At 45.6% G+C, this 17,925-nt stretch overlaps 3 protein-coding genes across 3 annotated transcripts; 2 read left to right on the forward strand and 1 right to left on the reverse strand.

Moving 5' to 3' along the window:
* Positions 1-432: 432 nt before the first annotated feature.
* LOC120909220 (histone H4) lies at positions 433-844 on the forward strand. Its single transcript, XM_040320942.1, has one exon. It carries the CDS (start codon positions 476-478, stop codon positions 785-787), a length of 312 nt encoding a protein of 103 aa, XP_040176876.1. The 5' UTR covers positions 433-475; the 3' UTR covers positions 788-844.
* A 1,325-nt stretch (positions 845-2,169) lies between these two features.
* LOC120909213 (histone H2A type 1) lies at positions 2,170-2,663 on the reverse strand. Its single transcript, XM_040320935.1, has one exon. It carries the CDS (start codon positions 2,622-2,624, stop codon positions 2,232-2,234), a length of 393 nt encoding a protein of 130 aa, XP_040176869.1. The 5' UTR covers positions 2,625-2,663; the 3' UTR covers positions 2,170-2,231.
* A 223-nt stretch (positions 2,664-2,886) lies between these two features.
* On the forward strand, positions 2,887-3,387 carry LOC120909216 (histone H2B 1.1). The gene has a single exon (XM_040320939.1). The coding sequence runs from the start codon at positions 2,945-2,947 to the stop codon at positions 3,323-3,325; it is 381 nt and encodes a 126-aa protein (XP_040176873.1). The 5' UTR covers positions 2,887-2,944; the 3' UTR covers positions 3,326-3,387.
* Positions 3,388-17,925: the final 14,538 nt, after the last annotated feature.

A 17,925-nucleotide genomic window follows, 5' to 3' on the forward strand; every position in this document is an offset into this window, starting at 1 on the left:
TTTTCAGTGTGCAGTCAGTTTTCAGTGTGCAGTCAGTTTTCAGTGTGCAGTATGTTTTATTATGCAGTCAGTTTTCAGTGTGCAGTATGTTTTATTATGCAGTCAGTTTTCAGTGTGCAGTATGTTTTCATTATGCAGTATGTTTTCAGTGTGCAGTCATTTTTCAGTGTGCAGTATGTTTTCATTGTGCAGTAACCGAATGTAATTCTGAAACCTACATTCTGAACAAATTTGGCTGAAACGTAAATTTTTGGTCCTTTTGGGGTGAATTAAGAGGGATGATCAGTCCCATCCTCTGTACAGAGACGCTGGCAGGTTTAATTCTGTGTTGGCACTTTGAAAGAAATAAGTTGGTTTTGTCGCGGTTTGGGCACTCGGGCTCAAAAAGGTTCGCCATCACTGGCCTAGGCTGTATATAAGGAGGTGGCTGTGTGTGGTTTCTTTACTGTTTGTCTGAATAACGCAGATCTCCGAGATGTCTGGTCGCGGTAAAGGAGGGAAGGGTCTGGGGAAAGGAGGAGCTAAGCGGCACAGGAAGGTGCTCCGGGACAACATCCAGGGCATCACCAAACCCGCCATCCGACGTTTGGCCCGCAGAGGGGGTGTCAAGCGTATCTCCGGACTCATCTATGAGGAGACCCGCGGAGTGCTCAAAGTCTTCTTGGAGAATGTCATCCGCGATGCCGTCACCTACACCGAGCACGCCAAGAGGAAGACCGTCACCGCCATGGATGTCGTCTATGCTCTCAAACGCCAGGGGCGCACTCTCTACGGATTCGGAGGCTAAATCCTCATGAACACCTACCTACTTCCCCTACACAAAGGCCCTTCTCAGGGCCACCCACCTTCTCATACAAAGGGCTCACTATATATTTATCCTGGCGTTAGAACGTTTTAGTATGTGGGGAAGGAAGTTCTTTATAGCTAAACATACACTATACAATCCGATTGGACGATTTTAGATGTACAGCAGATCTGTGTATAGATCGTCTTACAATATCGTTATCTCACTTTTATTATTTGTCGGGTAGGTTGTTCCAGCGATAAAAAAAAAAAAAAAAAAAACCTTTTCCTTAGTTAATAAAAATCGATTGGTTCTGTATGTGGCTCTCATCTCTTCTACATTTCTGTCACCTTCTGCCATGTTATTATAAAGAGCTGGCGGGGGCGGGGCCGCGACAATTTATACTGCGAACAAAATCAAATATTTGGAACCTAAACAGGAAACCGACCTGATTTCATTTCAGACACGAAACGCGTGTTTTGTGACATCATTGTTCATATTTCTCTGGCGGTGTCCTGATTACTACCAGTCGCCTCACATGTCTTTATAGACCTATTCGGGGTGTGACAATCTATCACCGCTACATGTAGGAGAGAACAATAAATATCGCTTTGTGACATGTACATTTCATTATCAGATTTTTATATGATCAATGCTTTATTTTCAGTCATAAAGAACGATAAAAATCGCGTTGTGTGTGTAATGTGAAATCTTGGCCCCACAGCCAGCAATGCTCCATAGAATGTCTGCGCTCTTTCGATTTTCTCAGAGGAGACAACACGTGTTCAGGAGATTTTCTAATGATCTGCAGTACAAAAAAATACAATTTCCAGGTTATTGTTGGGGAATTAAACTGAAATGAAGGGGACAGTTTATCATTGTCTTTCCATGTGGGAGGTGTGAAGAAAGGGGATGAGATCAGTGGGCTCCTTTCCAGTTTGAAGAATGATTTGTGATCTTAAGAAGAAATCCATGAGAACCAAGAGATGGAGGAGATTCAAATCCATGTAATGAGATCACATTGCTCTATAATACGACACTGAAAGCGTTCCAATATACAATCTATCACCATTTATTATTACTGACACGTGTCATCCCAACACATTGTCCCCCCATCGGGATCACACCTAGTCAGAGGAACCGTTTTATTTCCAACATGTAAAACAAAACATCACTTTTGGTTGTCTATTTTTACAATCAGATCTCCCAATAACAATGGGTGTGCGTCTCTTTGTATGGCGAGGTATAATGCGGCTGAATCTTCCTACCTGTAATGAATACATTCAAAGTGTTTGCTTTTAGAGTGAACCATTTACCACATTATAAATATCGGAGAATAGGAATGGAAACAATTTTATGTGTGTCGGGCTCTTTGTATGGAGAGGTGGGTGGCTCTGAGAAGAGCCTTTGTTGTGTTGGGTAATGGAGGGGAATGAAGTGATCGGGATTACTTGGATTTGGTGGCCTTGTGGCTCTCGGTCTTCTTGGGCAGCAGCACGGCCTGGATGTTGGGCAGGACTCCTCCTTGGGCAATGGTGACGCCGCCCAGCAGCTTGTTGAGCTCCTCGTCGTTGCGTACAGCCAGCTGGAGGTGTCGGGGGATGATGCGGGTCTTCTTGTTGTCGCGGGCGGCGTTGCCGGCCAGCTCAAGGATCTCAGCCGTGAGATACTCGAGGACGGCGGCGAGATACACTGGAGCTCCGGCCCCGACCCGCTCGGCATAGTTGCCCTTCCTGAGCAGGCGGTGAACACGACCGACTGGGAACTGCAGACCAGCCCGGGATGAGCGTGTCTTGGCCTTAGCCCGAACCTTGCCTCCTTGTTTGCCGCGTCCTGACATTGTAGGTGGATGATTGGGTTATTCAATGGAGAATATCAGCCCACAGATCACTCCCCTTCATTTATACACTCAGTGCTCCCACGTCACACGCTGTGATTGGTCACGTTTGAATCCAGCCAATAGTGCCTTGACTTCTCTCTAAACCAATCCATTGAAAAGGAATTAAATTAACACGTCACTCTCCATCACATGACTTAACCCTCCAATAGAAGAGTGAGGAGGGGTGTGGACTCATTTGCATAGGACGCCTATATAAGCAGCACACGAGGGCGGCTCCAGCACACTTTCCCTTCACAGAGAAAATACCATTAACCCTAATAATGCCTGAACCAGCCAAGTCCGCCCCGGCGCCCAAGAAGGGCTCCAAGAAAGCCGTGACCAAGAGCCAGAAGAAGGACGGCAAGAAGCGGAGGAAGAGCAGGAAGGAGAGTTATGCCATCTACGTGTACAAGGTGCTCAAGCAGGTCCACCCCGACACCGGCATCTCCTCCAAGGCCATGGGCATCATGAACTCCTTTGTCAATGACATCTTCGAGCGCATCGCCGGAGAATCTTCCCGCCTGGCTCATTACAACAAGCGCCGCACCATCACCTCCCGGGAGATCCAGACCGCCGTCCGCCTCCTCCTGCCCGGAGAGCTGGCCAAGCACGCCGTCTCCGAGGGCACCAAGGCCGTCACCAAGTACACCAGCGCCAAGTAATCCCCCATCCCTCCCTCATCATCCCAACACAAGACACAAAGGCTCTTCTAAGAGCCACCCACCATTTCCATCAATGAGCTCTCATCACATTGTATCAATTAGAGATTCTAAACATTGGTGAAGAATAAACTAATTATAGGATATCAATCATGTTTGTACAATCTGATGGAGTTATACATTTGTGGATGTATTAGAATAAATCCATCCGAACACCAGCTAGACTTCCAGATTTCCTTTATTGAGGAATTCCAGAAGGTGTGTGTTTTGTGTTTTTTGTTTTTCTCCCACTTAGTCCCGTTCTGTAGAATGGATATCCGGAAGATCTAATTTATACATGAATATTGTCGGCTAGTGAGAACAAACCATCCAATATCTTCCCGTGCATTTTATCACCACTAGGTGTCAGTGTTAGTCAGCTAATACATGGGAGCTTTTTTTTTTTTAGAAAATTGAAGGCAGATTTTTATATTGAACATCTATAATATTTTATTTTCAGTGCATCATTTTTGACCGATGAGCTTGTTTTCTGTTTTTTAAATTGTCTTAAACTTTTCACAAATTGTGTTAATGTCTGGACAGTCATGATACACAGTGAATATAAATGCACAAAGTTACAATGATTAAATAAATGAACAGAGTTAGTGTTTACATATACCCCCTATCATGTCAATGGGTTTTATCATGTATAATATGTTATTTCAGTGTGTGTGTGTTGGGGGGGGGGGGGGGGGGTGTTATATTTCGTGATTAGGGTTGAGCGAACCCGAACTGTAAAGTTTGGGTTCGGTACGGACATTGTTTGTTTTTTTTGCACCCGAACAATTGGAAAAAGTCCGGGTTCGGGTATGTTTTGGCGCGCTGCACGGCAGCCAATTGCCATTCGTTTTACTACTGTGACTGGGAACTGATCACAGTTATGGCATGGCTGTGATTGGCCAGTGCAGCATGTGACCCAGCATGTGACCAGTCTCTATATTAGATAGAGGCACACATCACAGATTGTCACTCTGCTTCAGTTATGATAGGGAAAGGCTGCTGAATCTGCTGCTTAGGGAAAGTGTCAGTGAGGTTTGATCCTGCTTCATACATTCATACAAGCATTCTTTATTCATAGAACTCCGCTCTAGTTATGACAGGGAGAGGCTGCTGATGATGCTTAGGGACAGTGTCAGAGAGGTTTGATCCTGCTTCAGAAATCTAAAAAAACACAATTTATTTCTTTGACATCAATATCATCTTATGGTTTATGGGCCGCTCGTCAGTCTGGTGTAGCTATTGTAGGGACAGGCTCCAGATTTTGAGGGACAGTGTCAGCGAGGTGTATGCTGCTTCAGAAATCTAAACCAGCACTCTTGATTTCTGTGACATCTGCTTCATATAGTACATTGTTTAGGGCTGGGTTACCTGCTTCTTGCTCTAGTTAGAGAAATATATTGGTGAATCTCTGGCCATTTCACCAGCACACTCTACCTGTCCCCTGTCAAATACTGTCTGTGCAGTACAATTGTTTAGGGCTGGGTTACCTGCTTCTTTTTTTTCAGCCATGTTTTTTTTTTTTTTTTTTTTCAAAGGTTTTTAATAAGGTTCTGCAGATATAACAATATCATATACATCCAGCGGGCAATGGTAATTGCAGTCGCAGCCACCAAAAGAAGTACAGAACAGAAGGATGCAATAGAAGTACATAAAGGCATAAAACAGTCAGTTACAGATATACCCAGAAATAGTCGCGGGCGTAGCCGCCATAGAAGTCACACAACAAATCGCCTCACTGGCCCTTGCCAAGGCTGGCAAGAACGGCTAGAAGTACTCAAAGGAACCACTAAACTCACACCCTTGTGTGGGTGCAATTAACACTGTGCTGAGAGTGACAGAAAAAAAACATAAACTATATATACCTTGATATCCAGCACAACCGGGGCTGGCAACAACAGTGACGAGCCATAGCTCTAGGCTGAGAAGTCCAGCACAGACTATGCACTCGTGATCTCTATCTTACTAAGGGGGGGGAAGGGTACGGAGACAACGGGGCGGAAAAGGGGGGGGGGGGCCCGCCACAGCTCTATGGGGTTTTGACCAATTGGGAGTAACAATCAGCACCGACAAGACATAGTATTCTTGTAACAGTCTGACAAGACAAAGTGGGTCCAGCAAGCCCAAGTTCCCGAGAATTTAGAAGGGGTGTCGTTCGCCTGGTGGATCAGTTCCTCCATCTCCATTGTTTTATGAATACATTTGAACCAATCCGCGATAGATGGAGGATTGGGGGAGAGCCCCTGGAGAGGTATACACATACGGGCCACATTCACCACATGCATTGCCAAAGACTTACAATATCCTCTCGGCAACGATTGGGCATGGTGAAGGAGGAACTGAGCAGGCGTGAACTCCAGATCAAATGTAGTCACCTTGGAGATATACTCTTGCACCTCCATCCAAAAAGGTTGGAGTTTGGGGCAGGACAACCATATGTGGAGGAAAGATCCCGTCTCTAGATTACATCTCCAACAGACCTTTGAAAGTGCAGGATTAATGCGGTGTAGTTTAAGAGGGGTCTTGTACCACCTGGAGAGGATTTTGTACGCATTTTCCTGTACCTGGACATTGACCGAACCCTTGTGAGCCATCCTGTAGATGTCCTCCCATTCCGTGTCCGTGAGATCAAGCATGAGATCCCGTTCCCACTGCTGGTTAGCCCAATGTATTTTAGACGCGTGTGTAGAAAACAGAAGGGTAGACATAGTCGAGATAAGGTGTCTCTGTGGTTCTATGCTTGAGCATATGTGTTCAAACGGAGTAGCGGCTTTGGACCAGATCGTTCCTGGAGCCAATCTAGTAAAGAAGTGGCGGATTTGCACATACGTCCAGAATGGGAAGACGTCCTTGTTAATTTTGGAGGCAAGCTCTGATTGTAGCAGGAGTCGCCCATTAGTAAAACATTGATTTGTTTGTACTGTGGGGTGGGGCCAATCCTCTGCCAAAAAGGCGGGGTGCATTCCTGGAGTGAAGTCAGGGTTCATTCTAAGGGGAGTCATAGGGCCATATAGGTCGGATAATCTATGCTTGTTACAAGCCTCTCTGAAGGCCAGTAAGGAGGGGCGGATCAGGGGGTGTTCTGTACAGTCCGCCGGGACATTTTGCTGTGCGATCCACGGAAGTTGGGGTAGACGGAGGGGAGAAAACAATTGTTCAAGCTGTAACCAATCTTTTTGACCACTCTGTATGGTCCAGGCCAAGTGGTATTTGTAAATATCAGGCAATCCTACTCCTCCTTTAAGCTTAGGTGTTGTGAGTCGAACGTTACTCAGACGCGGACGGGCCCCCTGCCAAACAAAGTCAGTACAGGCTTTCCTATAGGAGGCAAAGAAAGCCGGGGGAATCTTGATTGGGACCGCTTGTAAAGTGTACAGAATTTGCGGTAGAACGTTCATTTTGATGACCGCGACCTTACCGAACCACATTCTCGTCTGATCTCGGAGGCTAAGCAGGGTTGGGCCTGGTTAGTACCTGGGTGGGCTTTTGTTTGTTGTTGTGGTGGAGTCCTTGAATCTTTTTTTCTAGTCTTTCTTCCATGCTATCTTCAAGAGAGTTAAGGACAGCCATAGTTATCGCCTACGGCCACATCACCCTGAGAGTGAAGGTTTGAAGGTTTTTACCAGATGGTACCTACCTCCCCTCAGGCTCTCCACTATGTTTCCCTCGGCTTTCCCTTTGTGTTTCTGAGGGTGCCTGTTGAGGGGCTCCATGCTGCACATATGGTGGGAGTGCCCAAAAATCAGAGGCTTTTGGAACAAAATTTTCCAAATAGCATCCAAAGTCCCAGATCTCCCTCAACGGCTCTTCTCAACCAGTTAATCAGCAAGGCCTCGAAACCCTCCCGCAAACTAATCTTCTTCATCTTCTTAGGTGCTAAAATTACCTTAGCTAGGGCATGGAAGCGTCCCAAGGTCTCAATTATAGCAGCCAAACAAAAGATTTTGTGGATCATGTCCCAAGAGAAGATGGTGAGCTCTATCTTAGATAATTTTGCCCGGTTTAGGGAGATCAAGGATCCATGGGCTAAATACATGGGAATAGGTGACTCTATTTTCGTGTCTTGATAGTTCTGATAAGATGTAGATCCAGACTGTGTGCAGGTACTTTCTCTCTCTTTTCCTCCACTTCCTTTCTTCTCCTTTCTACTCCACCCCCTTCTACTCTCCCACAATCCCCTGTATTGTCAGGGAACTGTTCCTAGGCACTGATATTTTCTCCATATTACATGAACTTAGTAGTGCCTATTGCTGGGCTTTCCCCCTGTTAATGCTATACATTGTTGTAGACGGTATGAGTTGTTGCAGCCTGCCTCATAAGTTGGTTGATCACCCTATCACTGTAACCCCTGGTGAACATTACGTCATGGAATGGGCCTACGGGTGGGAGTCGACTCCCTTCCCTTCCCAATGGGTACAGTTAGTACCCATTGGGGGTGCGGGGGGGGGGCTTGGGACGAAACCCGATCTCGGAGGTTCGCGAGATTTTGTACCTATAGGGTGTTGCTGAACAGGTGCTACTACCAGTAGATGTATTCGAGAAGTAGTTTATTCTAACCCTTGCATGACATGTGTTGTGATACCGTTCTGTTTGTCACTATGTTTATTTTTGCTCTGTTATGTCATGCATATGTAGCGCCTGTGTACTTTCAGTACAGGTGCTATGTTAAATTTAGAGGGGTATGAGAGAGTTACCTTGCTCTTATCCATGTTGATTTGTGTAAATTGGGTTTATGACAGGCTGGGCTGTCCTGAGGTTCCATTTTGTGTTCCAGAGATATCTTTCCATCTCTGGGTGACAGGTGGCGCCAGAGGAGTCCAGGCAGAGGCACCTTTCTCCAGCAGCCAATCAGTGGAGTGTTTCCCTCGCGGGGCATGCTGGGAGAGGGTATTTCTGGGGCGGACACCATTTTTGTGACATTCTTCGCCCGTTCCTGGTTCGGCACCCACCTTTAGGGTGTGCGCACATCACAAGGCCCGGCGAGATGGCCTACAAGGCCGGGGCGCACGTGCTACGCAGAGTTCCTGACTCTGGGCCCTCATGGCCCGAAGCAACTAAAGCTACAACGGGGCCCCAGTGACTTATTGGGTCCCCACCCTTCATGAGGAAAATCCCAAGCGAGTTATGCTGTTCGGTGGGGAGTCGGTCTGAGGTGAACACGGAGGCAGGTGATCCAACAGGGCTTAGACAATCCATTGGGGATCTGGGTGGCCGGACACTGAGAAGTTGTATGTTGCAACTTGTCAGTCGGTGACCTCAAAATTAAGAAGTCTACCTAAAGGGAGATTCAGGCAAATTATATTTGTTGAGAGAATTTGCTCTATTGTCTACGTTCCTGAGTAGAGGGCCTATGGCAGAGGATCCACTCCTAATTCTAATTCTGTTAGAGCCAAGTCGGTGGCAGAGACTTGTTCCTTCTCAAAGGTTCCGAGTGATACCCTGGCTGCCAGGTCGGTGTGAGAGGCCTGTCCAGGTACACTATACCCACTCCGGCTGGAGTGGCGACGTGAGTTAAAGTCCCATTGGAGGCAGGACTGCTTCTGCAAATTCTCCTTTCACCAACCTTTCTTTATCTACTTCAAGTTAACTTTTTTTCCGTGTTGGGCAAGAAATAAAAGCACAGAAAACAACACCCTGCTGTTTGGACATTTCGTCATTGTTCTCATCATCATTATCTTTTCAATTAGTTTTTATTGGTTCATAAAAAAGAGTGACAATACAAAAATTGCAATTCTCTATACAGACGTATACAGTTTTTCAACATTCGTCAATGCAGAACCAACGGATATTTGCGTAGAATTAGTAGAGGAGATAATACAAAACGAGAAACTTAGCATTAAGATATTGCCAGTAGGGTCACGCCTGTCTCCAAGGAGTAATAAGTAAATGAGGAAGCACGCCCTACCGCTAAATGTGGGCGTTACCTCCCCTCTGGACATTCCCAAGTTGGGAGGTGGCATGACCCCCAAGATTACTATAGATCTTACCACCATAACACTTATCCGGTGATCTAAATTATACCACACGTAGTATGGTAATGGATATTAACCCAGAATGTAGGTTGCTTATAAATATAGCACCCGAGAAATGAACCAGGGTTATAATCAACAAATCAAAGGGGTACAAAGGGAAAACAAACAAAGAATGAGGGGGAAGGAAGAGAAAAGGAGGAGAATAGGGAAAAAGGAAGACTACTAAGGGAAGTAGAAAGAGGGAGAGGAAGAAGAGAAAAGAGATTGCCTCAAGAGTGATACTAGAGTAAATAGCTAGTGATCGTTTTGCCTGCCTGCCAGCATATATGTGTCAGCAAATCAGTAAACTTTATACCTAATTGCCTAGTTAATCTGAAATTTAGATGTCCATGGATCCCAATGGTCACGAAATTTTGCTATTGAATGTGATTGGGCCGCAAAATGCTTTTCATATGAGTACTGTTCCTGCACCCGTTGGATAACTTCACTGATGTTAGGAACTAAGGTGGACCTCCATTTAGAAGTGATCGTAAGCCTTGCTGCAATAATAACATGGCTTATGATGCTTCTAAGTTGTGTAGGGATAGTCTGGATGTTGAGAAAGAGTAGCGCTAATTGAGGGGAAGGTTTAAGAAAAAATCCTGTTATTGAAGAGATCAGTTTAAAAACTTCACGCCAAAAACTGCGAATGGATTTGCACTCCCAGAGAATATGTAATATATTCCCTCTTGCTCCGCATAATCTCCAGCATTCACTGGTCTCTGAGGAAAATATCAGAGACATCCTCACCGGAGTCAGGTAAGACCTGTGGAGCGTCTTTAACATTAGATCCCAGTGGTTGGAGCAATGAGAGACTTTATAACAATTGGCTATTGCCCTTTTCCATTCTTCTATGGAATGGACAGAGCCCAGATCCCTTTCCCAGTTCAACATGTGGGCAGATTTGCTAAATCTAGAATTGTTTTGTAGTAAGTTATAAAACCAAGACAAACCTTTAGGCTTCCCGTGATTAGACCTGAGGTATTCCCATACTTCATTATGTAAAGAAAAGGTCTTATCTGGATGACTAGAGCGAAAGTAATGGATCTGTGTTTTAGAGAACTGATGTGTATCTGGATCCCTTGCTAGCAAGTCCTCGTAAGTGAGTATTCCTTTTTTTAGCCACTGATCTACTCTAACGTTGGGAATCAGGTATTCGTACACCTGTAGACTAGACAAGGGACAGTGTTGTAAAGACTCCCGGGGGGCTGTGAGATGGAGTTTTTTCCAAGCAGAAAGCGTCGCCTCAATAGAGGGGAGCTTAGGACAAATTAAAGGAGCTTCGATCAGGTTTGCTATAAGGAGGGATGGAAGATCTCTATTAGATACTACTGATCTCTCTATGTGTACCCAAAGTTTGGGAGACTGTTGGTCAAACCAGGCTTTACTCTGGTCTAGTATCGCCGCTTTGTAATAGTTTCTCACATTTGGGAATCCTGCCCCGCCATTTTTTCTATGTTTCTGTATTGTTACATAAGGGATCTTAGCCATTTTCCGGTTCCATATAAACTGTCTAAAGAGTTTGTCTATAAGTGCAAAGAAAGATTCAGGAAGACATACAGGGATAGTACGAAAGTAGTAGATCAGTTTTGGGAGTACCACCATTTTTAGTGCGGCAATCTTCCCTAACCACGATAGTTCGTAAGAGGCAATGTGCTGTAGATCGTTCCTCACTGTGTGGATTAAGCTAGGGAAGTTTGCCTCATATGTATACGAGGATGGAAAGGCTAAACGGACACCCAGATAGGAGATCGCCTTGGACATCCATTGAAATTTGTATCTACTTTTCAGGAAAGATATTTGTCTCTGTGATAGATTTACAGGCAACAGGCATGACTTTACTACATTCAACTTATAATATGAGACATTGCTATACCTTGTCAATATGTCAAATACGCCCTCCAGGGAAGAAGCCGGGTCGGTAAGAGTTAAAACTACGTCATCGGCAAAAAGACCGATTTTGTGGGTGGTTTTCCCTATCTTAAAACCCGAAATCGAGTCATCAGTCCTAATGGCTTCCGCCAGGGGCTCCATCATAAGAGTAAAGATGATAGGGGATAGAGGGCACCCCTGGCGGGTACCGTTCGTAATGTAAAACTTATCTGAAAGAGCAGTTGAGGTGAAAACTTTCGCCGATGGGTTGGAATATAAGGCTAGTATTGCCGATAGGATATGTCCCTGAAGGCCAAATTTTTGCAGCGTAGCACGAAGATATCCCCAGTGGACCCTATCAAAAGCCTTTTCGGCGTCGAGTGCTAGAATAGCTGCGGGGATTTTTTTGCTTTCAGCTATGTGAAGTAGGTTAAACAGCCTCCTAGTGCCGTCAGGAGCCTGTCTTCCCTTGACAAAGCCCACCTGGTCCGCTTTGACCAAGGAGGGAGTTATTTTAGCTAACCTGTTGGCCAGGATTTTGGCGTAGATCTTTAGATCCGTGTTAAGGAGGGAGATGGGCCTAAAATTCTGGGGTGAGTCCGGCTTCTTCCCCGGTTTGGGCAGAGTCACGATTACAGCTTGTAACATTTCCTCTGGGAAGGAGGCTAGGGATGAGACCTTGCTGAACAACCTCTCCATATATGGGACAAGTAGGTGGGAAAATGCTCTATAATATTCGGATGAAAAGCCATCCTCCCCTGGGGATTTATTTTTTGGGAGGGAATTGATGGTGTCCAGAATTTCTTTTTGGGAGAATTGCGAATTTAACATGGCTAAGTCTTCTTCCGTCAGTGAAGGTAGTGACACTGTAGATAGGAAGGAGTCAATGGAGTAAGGAGTCGGTTGTGGGGTGTCGCTGTCTAAGTGGAGATTATACAGGTCACGGTAATATTTCATGAAAGAGTTGGCTATTTTATTGGGGTGATGTTCAAGTATGTTGGTGTGGGGGTCCCTGATGGAAGTCAGGTTGGATTTCTGTTGTCGCCTAGATATATAACTAGCCAAAAGTTTACCCGCTTTATTACCGTGTACATAAAATTGAGCCTTGAGTCTCTTTAAGCAATTTTGGTGGCCAGATAAGAGGGTTAAGCGTACTTTCTGTCTACATTCTATTAGGTCAGATTCTATTGCAGGGGAAGGGGTCGACTTATGAAGGTCCTCTAAGGATTTTAGGTCCCTGAGGAGGCTGTTCAGCACTGCCCCCCTACGTTTTTTCTCCCGAGCTGCCGCTTGGATAAGCAGTCCCCTGCTAAAGGCCTTATGTGAGCACCATAACATAGAAACATCTATACCATCAGTATCATTAAATTTAAAAAATTCAGATAATTGAGAATCAAGAGAGGAAATAATAGAAGGATTAGTTAGAAGTTCAGTATTGTTTCTCCAAAGGTACGTGGGGGGAACTTGAGAGTTATTCTGTACTACTAAAGAGATCGGGGCGTGGTCTGACCACGTAATGGAGTGGATTTTGGCTAATTGTGCTTTATGTAAAAGCGGTAAATCCGTGAGGATGAGATCAATCCTAGAGTATATGCGGTGAGGGGAAGAAAAATAGGTATAGTCTCTTTCTGTCGAGTTGAGGCATCTCCAAGGGTCATAAAGGTTGTGCTCTGATAGTAACGGTTGCAGTTCTTTTCTAGAAGAGGGCTTCGTGCCAGAGCTGTCCAAGTGCTTATCAACAATGCAATTAAAGTCTCCGCATACCAACAGAGAGCCCTTCTTGATTTTATCAACTTTTTTTAACAGTGATTTGAGAAAAGAGAGGGGTCTGCGGTTAGGGGCATATACGTTCACCAAGGTATATGTGGAGTTGTTTAAATCGCATATCAGGATGATATACCTGCCATTCGGGTCTGTAAACACTTCATGTAGCTGGAAAGTAATAGATTGCTTAATTGCAATTAACACTCCCCTTTTTTTAACTGCTGCTGTTGCCTGAAAGATGTGAGGGAAGGCCCTGTGGGTGCATTTCGGTTGTTTTGCAGTCATAAAGTGGGTTTCCTGTGCACATAGAATTTCCCCTTTAAGTTTGATAGCCTCCCTCCACATAGCACTTCGTTTATACGGACTATTTAGCCCATGCACGTTCATGGATACTATAGACAAAGACATATTAAAGGTGCAAGTCTAGATTTTTCATTGCTGCTGATAAATAGTTCTTCCATGTGTAGTACTAAAAAGTTACCTGTAGATGGTGCTATCGAGGTGGAGATGGGTGTCCATATCTCAACATTAATGCGAACGGCTGGATACATACGAAGTAGGAGAATTGCGTAGCAGGCAGGTATGGTATCATATTCTTCAGGCAATATGTTGAATAGAAAAAAGAGAGAAGGGGGGGAGAGAAAAACAGACCAAACAAAAAAATAAAAGAGCAAAAATGTCAAACAACACATAAAAATGTGAAGACTTTCACAGAGTGCGAGTGTCCCTCGCATTTCTCATGGGGGGGTATGAGCTCCCAACAGAACCAAACATAGGGAGAAAAAAAAGATGACTACAGTTGTCATCTTAAACCAGCCTCGGGTGAGGTGTGGAAGAAGAAAGCATTCAATGCTAAAATACAATGCATTTCAAGTGGTGCTCCAGTCAGGGGATAACCGAGCATGTGTGGTTTTGGGAAGAGAAGTAGGAGCTTCTGCTGGAAGAAGGTTCCATTTTTTGGCTAGTTCCAGTCCCTCATCAATATTTCTTATAACAAAGGTGCGGTTATCTCTTGTGATCAGCAGCTTAGTGGGGAAGCCCCATGAGTATGTGATCTTGTTATTTTGCAGGATCTTAGTAATGGAGGTCAAATTTTTGCGTGCCATCATGGTGAATTGTGATAAATCCGAATAGATTGAAATGTCCGAGTATGGAGCAGGGAGGGGATGGTTTTTCCTCGCAAAGCGCATTAAATCATCTTTAATATGGAAAAAATGAATGCGGGCAATGACATCCCTGGGGACTTTCTCAGGCAGAAATTTAGGTTTGGGGAGGCGGTGTGCTCTGTCTACAATGATCTCAGTTCCAGGGGCATCAGGCAGGATGGCCGCTATGAATTCTTGCACATATTGCCTTAGGTCTGATGGTGGTACTGACTCCTCTACCCCCCGCAATTTTATATTGTTCCTTCTGGACCTATCTTCCAAGTCCGCCAATTTTTCACGCATGGCCTGGATATCCCCCTCTGCCTCATAATGTGCCTCTACCAAGTCATTGTGAGCTATGGTAAAATCACCCATTTTATCCTCCACGTGGCTTATCCTGTCTCCAATGGCTGACACCTCATGCTTCAGCTGCGATACACACTGCATCATGTCTCTATGCATAGACCCCCTAAGGGTTACCAGCATGTCCTTCATAACTGTGTCACTAAGCGGGACCCCAGAAGTAGGGAACTCGTGGATCTGTTCCACAAAATCTCTTGTGCTGTTTTGGGAGTTGCAGGTGTCATCTTGCTCACCTGCATATCTGTGTTCCTCCGATCTCCTCAAAGCAGATTTCTGCGGGCTGTTCAGTGGGGACGGGGTCGGCGTGGAGCCCCCGCTTCCCCCCCCTGTTCGCTGGGATGGAGAACCGCTCGTCAGGTGCGATGGGCTATGCTGGCGTCCGCCGCCGTCGGAGCCGCGCTGCGAGGCCGAGGCCCCGGCGCCATCTTGCGGCCTAGGTGTGCTCGCTGCGGGGTAGAAGTCTGTAAGCTTTCTGGGCTTCCTATCTTGCTTCCGCTTCCCCATCGTTGCTCCTTCTCCCCCTGGGAAGTCTGCGGAGGTCAGGTAGAAAAAAACTGGCTGGTTTAAGCTCTGGATGTCGCTGGATGGAGGTTCTGTGGACGGAGCTCTCCTCTCACACAGCCATCCGCTCCGGCTGCTGGCCACCCTCATCATCATTATCATCCCTAGACGCATCACAGAGGTAACATAACACGCCGTCCCAATCTAACCAGCGGCTCCTGAGGGGGTAGCGCTACACATACCATTGGAAAATAATAACAATTTTGAAACATAAATAAATGCACAGAGTTTCAGTGTTTACATATGCCCTCTATTATACCAATGGGTTTTTATCATGTATAATATGTTATTTCAGTGTGTGTGTGTGTTTGGGGAGGGGGGGGGGGGGGGTGTTATATTCCATGATGGAAAAGGTGATTTAAAATAACAGAAGTCCTCTAACCCGAGGTAATACTTTGACCAGGTTTGTATGAAGGTGATACTTTAACTACTTGCCGACCGGCCACCGTCGTTATACATCCTCACTTTAAAGATGAATATCTCGATAATGGCGGTCTCCGCGGCACATTCGCCGCAAGATCGCCGTTATCGGTGGCGGGAGAGGGCCCCCCCCTCCCGCCGCTCTCCCGCGCCCTCCGCCGCTTACCGTAGCGGCGGAGGGGATCGCGACCGTTCGCTAGCTGAGCGGGGACGAGACTGAAGGAAAAATCTCCTTCGCCCGTCCCCATAGCTCTGCTGGGCGGAAGTGACGTCACCAGCCTCTTAAAGAAACATTTTTTTTTTTTTTTGTCATTTGAAAAAATGACATTTCCAATTTTTTTCTTTTTTTTTGCATTTAAGCCTAAATATGAGATCTGAGGTTTTTTTGACCCCAGATCTCATATTTAAGAGGACCTGTCATGCTTTTTTCTATTACAAGGGATGTTTACATTCCTTGTAATAGGAATAAAAGTGATATTTTTTTTTTTTCAGTGTTAAAAATTGTAAAATAAATAAAAATAAATGCGAAAAGCAAAAAAAAAATGTTTTAAAGCGCCCTGTCCCGACGAGCTTGCGCGTAGAAGCGAACGCATACGCGAGTAGCGCCCGCATATGAAAACGGTATTCAAACCACACAAGTGAGGTATCGCCGCGATCGTTAGAGCGAGAGCAATAATTTTAGCCTTAGGCCTACTCTGTAACTCAAAAAATGCAACCTGTAGAATTTTTTAAACGTCGCCTATCGAGATTTTTAAGGGTAAAAGTTTGAAGCCATGCCACGAGCGGGCGCAATTTTTAAGCGTGACATGTTGGGTATCATTTTACTCGGCGTAACATTATCTTTCACAATATATAAAAAAATTGGGCCAAATTTTTTGTTGTCTTATTTTTTAATTTAAAAAAAGTGAATGTTTTCCAAAAAAAGTGCGCTTGTAAGACTGCTGCGCAAATACGGTGTGACAAAAAGTATTGCAAAGACTGCCATTTTATTCTCTAGGGTGTTATAAAAAAAATATATATAGGGGGGCGGAGCTAGCCGGAGACCAGGATGGACGCGTTGTAACTGACCTCCGGCTCCAGCGACGATACAGCGGCACATAGCAGCCCATCCAGCGAGCAGCCTGACTCGGAAAACGGGCGTTCTACTGCCTAAGATCCCGGGCAAGCGGCGGTGACCATGACGAGATGCAAAAAGGACGGGAGCCGTCCAACCAAGCTGACGGAGTTTTTCTCCCTCGAGGCCAAACAAGATGGCGCTGGCGCGTCTTCCACGCCTCAACCCAGGGCCTTCCAACCTTCACTCCAGCATCCACACCAGCCGGGGAAGGGAGCAAAACGGAGCAGCCCTCCTAAACATCTCCACTCTTCTCCTGCTACTCCCTCATCGGGCAGCCCTGAGAAGGCAAGGTTCCGCTCGGATGCCACAGGAACAGCAACGGAGGTAAGCTCCCCTACAGACTCGGGTGATGACACCAGAGAACTGCCAGATTCCATTGATCTCTTCCCCACCGCGAATAAGCCAGTGATGGATACTGTTTTAAAGGAGATGCTGGTGTCTCTTAGGAGTTCCCTACATTCGGACATGGTTTCATGTGTCCATAAATTTAGCACTGACCTGAGCAATGTGGCTGACAGAGTCTCACATGTGGAGAACAAAATGGGGGAATATGCCTCTACCATAAACGCCCTAGTTGATGCTAATGAATCTGCTGAGGATGATATTGATATTCTTAAGGCCAAAATGGCAGAAATTGAAGATAGATCACGGAGGAACAACCTCAAGGTCAGGGGGATCCCTGAGTCTATTAAACAACCAGAGCTGCGCGGCTACATGGCCCAGCTACTTACAAGTTTACTGCCTGATCTGTCTGAACTTGACTTCACGATAGATAGAATTCACAGACTCCCTAAACCTGCCTATCTACCTGACTCCATCCCAAGAGATGTCATACTCCGTCTACACTTTTACCACACTAAGGAAAGGCTCATGGCAGTTTCCCGGCAGAAAGACAAAGTTCCGGCCCCATACTCGAATCTACAATTTTACACTGATTTGTCACAATATACACTACAGAAACGTAGAAACCTTGTCACGATTACTAAAGCACTGAGAAATCACAAATTGAGCTATAAATGGGGCTTCCCGACAAAGTTAATTGTCACAAAAGATGACAAGGACTATGTGATAGACTCCATGGCAAAAGGCTTGGCCCTGTTACAGTCCTGGGAAATTGTTCCTGAACCACAGCCACCGCCGCACCATAAAAGCAACATTGGGGGTATGGAGCAAGAATGGCGCACAGTTGACCGCAGGAATGCTCGATCCCACAATTGAATTGATCTGGATAGGGTTTTTCTTTTCTGCACTACCACCCGCTGGAGAGAAACACATTTCTGCTCCTAGTTCTCCTTTACACCCCATTTACCTACT

This window comes from Rana temporaria, chromosome 8, assembly GCF_905171775.1.
Source record: "Rana temporaria chromosome 8, aRanTem1.1, whole genome shotgun sequence".
Taxonomy (NCBI): Eukaryota; Metazoa; Chordata; class Amphibia; order Anura; family Ranidae; genus Rana; species Rana temporaria.

Coding starts and splice junctions, on each gene's coding strand:
- LOC120909220 (XM_040320942.1), top strand. CDS start 476: ATGTCTGGTCGCGGTAAAGGAGGGAAGGGTCTGGGGAAAGGAGGAGCT.
- LOC120909213 (XM_040320935.1), bottom strand. CDS start 2,624: ATGTCAGGACGCGGCAAACAAGGAGGCAAGGTTCGGGCTAAGGCCAAG.
- LOC120909216 (XM_040320939.1), top strand. CDS start 2,945: ATGCCTGAACCAGCCAAGTCCGCCCCGGCGCCCAAGAAGGGCTCCAAG.